The 10,073-nt window shown below is 38.2% G+C and overlaps 1 protein-coding gene across 2 annotated transcripts in view; it reads right to left on the bottom strand.

Moving 5' to 3' along the window:
* Positions 1-2,181: 2,181 nt before the first annotated feature.
* Positions 2,182-10,073, bottom strand: part of FOXK2 (forkhead box K2) — a 60,932-nt gene continuing 53,040 nt past the window's right edge. For both annotated transcript variants that reach the window (XM_083353908.1, XM_083353909.1), the window contains one exon: positions 2,182-4,054. In XM_083353908.1, coding sequence (XP_083210034.1) covers positions 3,858-4,054 — 197 coding nt within the window. In that variant the 3' untranslated portion in view covers positions 2,182-3,857. The remainder of the gene's footprint in view (positions 4,055-10,073) is intronic.

Genomic DNA, 10,073 nt, shown 5'->3' with positions numbered 1-10,073 from the left:
TGTGTTTTCTGGAAAAAAAACCCAGCAATAATTCCCCTCATTATTAATGGATGATAAGCAATATCATTAGCCCTACGTTCTATAATTGCACATCTTAGTTCTCGCTTTGTATGTGTACTTATCCTACAATGGAACATGAATGAAACAGTTGTAACATTAAACTAGGATTTATCCAGTGTTTATTTTCATACAAACTCTTCGGTTATAGAAACCTCAGTGTTAAAATTTTGGTAAGAAAAGAGAGCAATATTTTCAGAAAAAGTTCCCAGCTTTAAGTATGGCTGTTTTATTTTTCCTGTCTGCTAGGCAGATGGAATTTTGTAAAAAATAAAGCTAAGACAAGTACCTCAAACATCCATCACAAAAATAATTTGGAGATCATAGCACCTATGCCCACTGCTTGACTCCTGCCCTGAATGAAGATTATATCACATGTCTCCCAATGTGCCCTCAAACTCTGAAACATGGGTTTTCCTAAACTTCAGGAACAGATTTGGACAGCTTGCGGGGGGGGGCAGGAAAATGTTTGTTTTCATAGCAGAAGAGCTATGACATCAGAGGAGATGGTAACTCTGCTCAACAGGTGAAACTCGAAAAATTAGAATATCATGCAAAAGTTCATTTCAGTAATGCAACTTAAAAGGGGAAACTAATATGTGAGATAGTCTCATTACATGCAAAGCAAGATAGTTCAAGCTGTGATTTGTCATAATTGTGATGATTATGGCTTACAGCTCATGAAAACCCCAAATCCACAATCTCAGAAAATCTCCTCTTGTCAAGCCGCTCCTGAACAACAAACGTCATCTTACCTGGGCTAAAGAGAAACAGACCTGGTCTGTTGCTCAGTGGTCCAAAGTCCTCTTTTCTGATGAGAGCAACTTTTGCATCTCATTTGGAAACCAAGGACCCAGAGTCTGGAGGAAGAATGGAGAGGCACACACTGCAAGATGCTTGAAGTCCAGTGTGAAGTTTCCACAGTCTGTGTTGATTTGGGGAGCCATGTCATCTGCTGGTGTTGGTCCACTGTGCTTCATTAAGTCCAGGGTCAACGCAGCCGTCTACCAGGAGACTTTGGAGCACTTCATGCTTCCTTCTGCAGATGAGCTTTATGGGGATGCTGACTTCATTTTCCAGCAGGACTTGGCACCTGCCCACACTGCCAAAAGCACCAAAACCTGGTTCAATGACCGTGGGATTACTGTGCTTGATTGGCCAGCAAACTCGCCTGACCTGAACCCCATAGAGAACCTATGGGGCATTGCCAAGAGAAAGATGAGAGACATGAGACCGAACAATGCAGAAGAGCTGAAGGCCGCTATTGAAGCATCCTGGTCTTCCATAACACCTCAGCAGTGCCACAGGCTGATAGCTTCCATGCCACGCTGTATTGAGGCAGTAATTGCTGCAAAAGGGGCCCAAACCAAGTACTGAGTACATATGCATGCTTATACTTTTCAGAGGTCCGATACTGTTCTATGTACACTGCTTGTTTTATTGATTGCATGTAATATTCTAATTTTCTGAGACTGGATTTGGGGTTTTCATGAGCTGTACGCCATAATCATCACAATTATCACAAATCACAGCTTGAACTATCTTGCTTTGCATGTAATGAGTCTATCTCATATATTAGTTTCCCCTTTTAAGTTGCATTACTGAAATAAATGAACTTTTGCACGATATTCTAATTTTTTGAGTTTCACCTGTATAATTATTCTTCTTGACAAGTAGCATTCAAATATTTCTAAGAGTGAAATAAGAGCACAAAGCAATAATTTCTGGAATATCTTGCTCAGGTTTAAAATAGCCACGAAAGCAGAAAGAGGTTAGCAACAGGCTAAGAGAAATAGATTTAACAGTCTTCATATTAAATTCTTTTGTTTTGACTTCTCTACCTAGCTCATAAACTACAAAGATTACAGTGATATGAGATAACTTCCAAGTCTAAACCATTTGATTGTCTTAAACATTTTACCAGATTTTTTTATTCAAAAACTTGCAGCATTTTTCCTAATACTCATGAAATAGTAATTTTATAACCAAATGTTTTATTAATAATGCAATATCATTATTTCTGAATTAATGACCACAGCACAAAAAGTAGAATGCTGCAGATACAGAAAATGTTTTGCTTCACCCAGCCTATAGTGGCTGTTATAAATCCAGCTAGTGTACATCAATTTTTCATAATCTGTTTAATATGTATTATCTTCATTGACAGTGTAACAGCAGCTCTACCGTGTGGGATAACATGATACTTGGTACAGATTTCTCATATTTGGTCTTCTGATAAAACATTTCAAAAAACTGACTAAATGTAAGCCATTCCAAGCCATTTCAGTCCATCATCAAAATACAGATTCTTCTTGAAATGATAAAAACATATAAATTATAGCCCAAAAGAAAAAAAAACAACAGAAAAAGACAAATCAAAGGTTAAAGCCCAGTTTTCACCTTTAACTCACCTTAAATATGTGAAAGGGACAAGAAACTATGTGAACTGGACAAAAGAACAGTCTCAGCTGTTAGTTTAGTTCAGTAACAAAACATGAATTCTTCTTTCACAACTCGGAGAAGAAACCTTTAAAATATTCCAACTGCCGAACACATTTAAAAGAAAACTATTTCATTATACTATAGTAGTCACTGTTAGAAAACCACAGTGGCCACTCTTTAATGAAACCTCAGAAGGTCTCTGCAGGACATCAAAAGTTAAACTCATCAGGTTATATTTCTATTGTTGAATGCTTATCTTAAAAATATTCAATATACCTCTGACAAGATAGTTTTATCTTTTTAAAAGGACATGTGATAAAAGATTTTTTTTTTCTAAATGAAGAACAGTCTGTCATTTTAAACATACACAATATTATGCGAGACTCTTTTTACTTTAGACTGGAAAAATTTGCCAGGGACAAAGTCAACACAAAGTAACAAACAGCAAAAGGTAGCAAGAAAGAGAAACAGGTAAGTGCAGCTCTGGTCAAATTCATAGCAGTTCTTTACGTCAGTTAACAGTTCATTTACACTGTATTTCTAATCAGTAACATGCAAGCCCAAAGAAGCATTTGATCACTACACAAGGTAATAAAATTTGATTAAGTTTATCAGGCAACTGCTAAAATATGAAAATTTGCAGATGTAACAAATTAGCTTTATCTGAACTTTAACAGGACAAAATTAAATCATTCCATTGGTTAAAAAACCCTACATTCAGTTTTACCGAACAAAATTTCACATGAAAAGTAGTATGTGATTCCAAAGTTTCTGGAGTAGAAATGGAGTGATCTGAAATGTCAAAGACCCCATTATTTTGAAAAAAAAAATGAAAGTACACATCAAAAATTTCTAATTCCACATGTGAACAACAAAATACTGCATATCTACCAACAACTGCATTGGGTAGGTAGGTCATTATGAAAGGCTAGCTGCCAAGATGTTGGAAATGGCTCCTTGCCTCTGTTCCCTTTGAGGAATATACAATCGTTTGAAATCCAATCACGCGAAGAACTTATCATGCTGGGATATATTCCAATATTCAATCTTTAAAATAGGTTTTTAAAGTTGCTATCTTCCCCAACTTTTTCCTCTCAATGTACATGTATAAGGAGTCTCTTCAGAACAGCAAGGAGAAATGGAAGGGGGAGGGGGTCACAGCCTCCGGACTAGGATCTTTTAGACATTTTTTTTAAATTAAGGAGTTCTAAGGCCACCTGTGTTTCTCAGTGCTGAAAGATGAAGTCACAGGGCCCCTTTCCCCGCCATGAGTGAACATGTTCAAGAGTTTAGATGTTTAAATGTCTCATTTTGGCACCAAGGACCATTGTTTTTAAAAGACATATTCCTCCACATTCCTAGTTCTTGTTGTTTTGTTCACTCACTGCCACAGGTGGGGTTTCAACATTCACAGCTATGACTATGTTCTCCCCATCCTCCGTTTTGATCCGTTTTAAGTCTTGCTGTTCAGACTGATCTCCGTTCTGGCGTTTGGTTGGAAGAGAGGCTGATGCAGATGCATGAGTTGCTAACATGTGTAAGGGACTTGCAGCAGCTGAAAAAAGAAGGGAAGGGAAGGGAGAGAATACATTAAAACCAGGCAAATCACCAGTAACTTTTACTCTGCCACCAAATATTACATTACCTAAAATACCTAAATCTCAGCTTAAGGTCCCAGGCTCTCCTAATATTGTATGAATACTTGCAGCACCTGAACTTACCTTAAAATTGTGGCTAAAGATAAAGACAAGTACTTAATCGTATGAGAAACTAAAAGCAGTAATAGAGAAGCACTAAATCTGCAAAGATAACTTGTGCTACTTTCAATACCCTAAGCCACCCCCAAAAAAAAGTTTGTGTGGCCATATTCAGGGCACCGTATCTATGCAGATACAGGTAGTCCTCCACCTGCCCAGTAGGGTTGCAAGTGGTGACAACTCTTAAGTGAGGCAGCCTGGCTCACTTGATGCCACTGCTCCACCTGATGCCAGTGTTAAATGAGTGTGGCTTGTTAAGTGGTACCTAATGGTTGGGGGAGACCCTGGGAGCTGCTTTCCAAAGCAGCTTGGGAGCCTTTTTACTGCCTGTCCGACTTCCTTTAGCACCCAACTTCTACCATGCCGGTGTGGTGCGTGTTTGTGCTTCCGCTTTCCTTTTGAGCTGAACTTTTTCTTCAGCTCCTTAAGGCAAACAAGGCTCAGAAAGATTTTGCTTCATTTCCTCCTTTCCTCTATCTTCAGCCTGGCAGTGTCTCATCAGGGTAAGTAAATTACAGATTTGGTCACCCTCTTTCTAGGCAATGCAGAAAATTTGGCAAATTAAGTGGTTAAAAGGGATTGAGATTTTTTATTTTTTTTATTTGGGGGGGCAGAGTTTAGTTTCAGCCTCTAACGAGGGGAGGGTCTGTCCCTCCCAGGTTTTCTTTATTGAAGAAATGTGGATTTCTGGGCGAGGGAGGGGTTAAGCAAGGAAAAGCTTTGGGGGAACCTGGTCCTGAAGCTGCTGCCTTTGGAAGAAGGCAGCTGGCTTCCCCAAAGCTGAGGAAGTGTATGCAGTCTCCCAATGGCCAGCTGATCTTGGCAGAGGAATTGTCAAGAGCACTGAAAATGGCGGCTGCTTTCAGGAGGCACGGGAGCAGGCCCAAGTGCTGCAGGGTCCCATCGGCTGCAATCATTGTAAGTTTGAAACAGGGTCATATGTAGTTCTGAGGGGAGTCTGTTGTAACTTTGAACGGTTGTTATCTCAAGCACTATTAAGTGACTGGTAGTATCTCAAGGACTACTTGTACAATCTTGTAGAGACCTCTGGAAGACAAAACAATCTTGTTCACATGCATTTTCCTACACTCTAAGGACATACTTCCACGCTCAGTTTTGGCAACGCATGCTGAAAATTGAAATTTTAGAAGATGATGATGATGATGAAAGCAAACCATGTATTCTCATGTGTTTCTTTCATTCACGTATTGCCAGAATTATGTAATTCCTGACTGCTTCTAATCATAAAAACATATTTTTTTTCCTTAGCCAAAGCATTCAGGATTTCTTTAATGGACATATTTAGCAAAAGTCTTCCAATTATTTGAATGCCTTAAGACCACATGCAACATTTCCTTAATTATGCCCCTTTTGAGAAAATAGGTCAGTAGCTTTTTTGATGCTAGGAAGAAACAATCTAGATTACTGCAATAGTGGAAGCTCAGTGGAATATGAATCAAACTTCCAAGAAATCTGAGGGATCTTATCCAGGCACTCGCCAGGAGTCAACACTGACTTGAAAGCACATACACAAAAATGTGACAAAAATATAAAACCTCAGAATTAATGGCTGAAATACAATGATGGAAAAAATAAAAGTAACAAAAACAGTATGTCAGCTGATTCCGCAGAATTGGCTCTGGAAAACAAGCCACTGGGCTAAGTTGCTTAGCAATCCCAAAGACTCATGGGCATTACCAACTGTATGGAATTTTTTAAATTCATAAGATATTTTTTTCAACTTAAGTCCAGAAATTATCTGTTATAGCAGTCTGCATTACTGAGTCTTGCAATCACCAGTGCGTTTTTTCCCAACATGGAACCTAACAAATTGCATGTTCCTACTCCACTATTCGATTATTCTGAGAAAATATGATAGCACATATTACTCTGAGTAATATAAGGAAGATATACCCTTGACAAAAGGAAGAAATAATTCACTGTTATTAATGTGAGATACAGATATAATGAAAACCAAAGGATTCTGGCAGATTTCTGAGAAAAAAAGAATAGGCTTGGGTATGGCTCTGCAATTTCCTTTCCCTTTGATTTTAAATGGGATGGAACAGAAGGAGAAAGTAAATCCTTTTCTTTGACAGTTTTTGTCCTATGCTATTCAATAACTAAAAGGGACGCGGTGGCTCAGTGGGTTAGGATGCTGAGCTTGTCGATCAGAAGGTCGGCAGTTTGACGGATCGAATCCCGAGTGCCGCGTAACAGAGTGAGCGCCTGTTACTCATCCCAGCTTCTGCCAACCTAGCAGTTCGAAAGCACGTAAAAATGCAAGTAGAAAAATAGGGACCACTACGGTGGGAAGGTAACAGCGTTCCGTGCGCCTTTGGTGTCTAGTCATGCCGGCCACATGACCACGGAGACGTCCTTGGACAAGCGCTGGCTCTTCGGCTTTGAAACGGAGATGAGCACCAGCCCCTAGAGTCAGAAACGACTAGCACGCATGTGCGGGGGAACCTTTACCTTTACCTTATGCAATAACTAGATCAGATTTTATAACAATCTGTTAAAAGGGGAAACACAAACACAGAACTGTTTCAAAATAACTATGTACCTCTCTGGAATGATATCAAAAAGGACTTATTAAGATGGAATAAACTGCATTTATCACTACTGGGTAGAATTTCTGTAATTAAGATGAATGTTTTACCAAAGATGCTTTTTTTGTTTCAGATGTGACCGGTATTTGCAACTGATACTCCATTTAAACAATGGCAGATGGATATTTTTCTAAGTTTATATGGCAAGGGGAAAAAAAACCAAAGAATTAGATGTAAACTACTGCAAGATGTTAAGGAAAGAGGGGGTCTGGCTTTACCAGATTTGAAATTGTATTTGGATGCTTGGTGTTTGGTCGGCCTAAAAGTAGCTAAACCTCAAGAATAAGAAGCTACTTGATCTAGAACAGGGGTCTTCAAACTTGGCCCTTTTATGACTTGTGGACTTTAACTCCCAGAATTCCTCAGCCAGCTTTGCTGGCTGAGGAATTCTGGGACTTGAAGTCCACAAGTCATAAAAGGGCCAAGTTTGAAGACCCCTGATCTAGAAGGTCATGAATTATTTATGGTACAACGTTAAAGTAAATGTTGATTTTAACAACCACTTTGTTAGATATGCCATTCTAAGAATTTGAAATAAATATAAAATGAGCTTTTCTATGAAGATACCTCTCTGGGTATCCCCAGGAAGCTTTTTTTTTTTTTAGAAAAGAAACGGTGGCAAAACCAGACTGGTGGACTTATGGTTAAATAATATCTTTTAACTTTGGTAACCCTATCCTCAAGTCCCAAAGGTGCTTTTTTCATGAGGCAACTGGACTTTCTTGTTTTTCTTGAAGACATTTCGCTTCTCATCCAAGAAGCTTCTTCAACTCTGACTGGATGGTGGCGAATGGCAGGATTTATACATCTTGCAGAGTCTACAGACAAAAATACTGCTGGGCCATGGGCTCATCTGTGGCCAATCTCTACATGGAAAAGGTAGAAACCAAAGCCCTAAACTCCTTCACAGGAATTCTACCCACTCATTGATATAAGTATGCAGGCAATACTTGGGTCAAGATATCAACTAGGTGGACAGATACATCAAATTCACATGGGAAAATGTTAAAGAAAATAGTCTAGCCTTCCTGGATTGTGAGATATACATTAAGGAAGATGGGATAAACTGCATTTATAAACTGCCTCAACATTGAAATTTACAGAAACCCCCCCAAACACGGATCAATATTTATATTTTGATTCTCACCACCCACTGGAACACAAAATGGGAGTTATCAGAACCCTACACCACTTAGCTGAAGGCCTACCTACCAGCAAAGATGGGGAAAAAAAGAACTAAAACACATCAAGGAAGCCCTCAGAACTTGTGGCTATCCCAAGCGGTCCTTCATCAAATCTCAGAAAAGACACAGCCATAGCTCCTCCAAAGCAGACAAAGAAGAAAACAATAAAAGAAGCAATGTAGTCATTCCATACATTGCAGGAGTATCAGAAAAGCTCAGGAGGATCTTCAGCCAACACAATATACGTGCACACTTCAAATCCAAGAATGCACTACTCAGGTGACCCTGAGGACACAATCAAATCTCCAAGTGGCCTCAACAACTCAGTGAAAGGAAGCAAATGACCAGCTGTCCGCAAGAAGTATAAATCCTGCCATTCCCCACCATCCAGTCAGAGCTGAAGAGGCTTCTTAGATGAGAAGCAAAACGGCTTCAAGAAAAACAAGAAAGTCCAGTTGCCTCATGAAAAAAGCACCTTTGAAAATCTCCATAGACACCTATCCTCAAGTCTAAGGAGGAGTTAGAATCAGAAGGACATGTCTGCTATTGGTTTACATACTTACAATTGAAAGAAAGATTTAAATCAGACAAAACTTATTGGTTTGACTTTGTCAAAAATGAACTGGAAATCCTAGTGTGTGGTAGTGATGAACATATTGCTAAGGTCTATAAGTTGTTATTGAATTTGAATTTGGAAAATGAATATATAAAACATCGTGTGATTCAGTGGGCAAGGAACTTTGGATATAATGTAATGAACAATGGGAGAGTATGTGGACAAAAGGTTTAAAATTTATACTAAATTATAATTTAAAAGAAAATTTCTATAAGATGATGTATAGCTGGTATTTAACACCAGATAAGCTGTCAAGAATGTATAAAGGAATTTCAAATGTTGGAAATGCAAATATAGACATATATACCTTTTAAATCATTTATGGTGGACATGTGAAATATGTTGAAGAAATATTGGAGTAGGATTCACAACCTAATACAGAAGATTTTTAAAGTGAATATAAAGATAAAACGGAAACTTTTATTTTGGGTTTAATGGAAAAAGACTTGGAAAAAACTTTGAAACTTTGACATTATGTATGTTGACGGTATGCACAAAAATGGAAAGACACTTTGATTCCCATAATGGACGAATGGCTACAGAAGTTGATGGAGTTAGCAGAGATGGCTAAACTAACTGGTTTGATTATTTTTGTTTCTACTTGAAACCGCTTCTGGACTTTGTGCTTGAGGTGGAAAAAAATGAAAAACTGATTTTGGATTTTACCAATTAGATAGGTTTGTTGTTATAGAAATGGCTAGTTTATACTATTAAAAAATTGAGATTTAATGTTATTATCTTATTCTACTGCACCAAAGAGAGTCGGAAGTGAGCACCTTTTCTTTCTTTTTCTCCCTCTTTTCTACACTTTTCCCTTCCCTTTTCCCTCCCCTATTTTTTCTATTATTTTCTTTTGTATTTTTTAATTTTATATATAAACAAAAAAAAGGAAAAGATCTGATGTTTAAAAAAAATCTGAAGGAAATGGAAAAGTAAGAAGTAATAGTAAGTAAGGTGCTTAGATAATATCACCACTGAGCTCACAAGAAGTCAAAAAGTAGTCACTGCTAGACAATCCTAGCAAAATGATATGCATAATTTTGTTTTTTACATTGGACATACAGTTGCAAGAAAAACTATGTGAACCCTTTGGGATTACGTGGAGTTTTGCATGAATTGGCCATAAAATGCGCTCTAAACGTCATGTAAGTCACAACAATAGAAAAACACAGTCTGCTTAAAATAATACTACACAAACATTAGCTGTTGTCATGTTTTAATTAAACATAAGATGGAAACATTCACAGTGCAGGGTGGAAAAAGTATGTGAACCCCTAACCCAGGGGTAGGCAACCTCGGCTCTTTTATGACTCATGGACTTCAACTCCCAGAATTCCTGAGTCAGCTATGCTATGCTGACTCAGGAATTCTGGGAGTTGAAGTCCATGAATCATAAAAGAGCCGA

Source organism: Vipera ursinii, assembly GCF_947247035.1.
Source record: "Vipera ursinii genome assembly, chromosome: 2".
Classification (NCBI taxonomy): domain Eukaryota; kingdom Metazoa; phylum Chordata; class Lepidosauria; order Squamata; family Viperidae; genus Vipera; species Vipera ursinii.
Note: the sequence above shows the minus strand (reverse complement) of the source record. Positions and strands in the feature narration are given on the sequence as shown.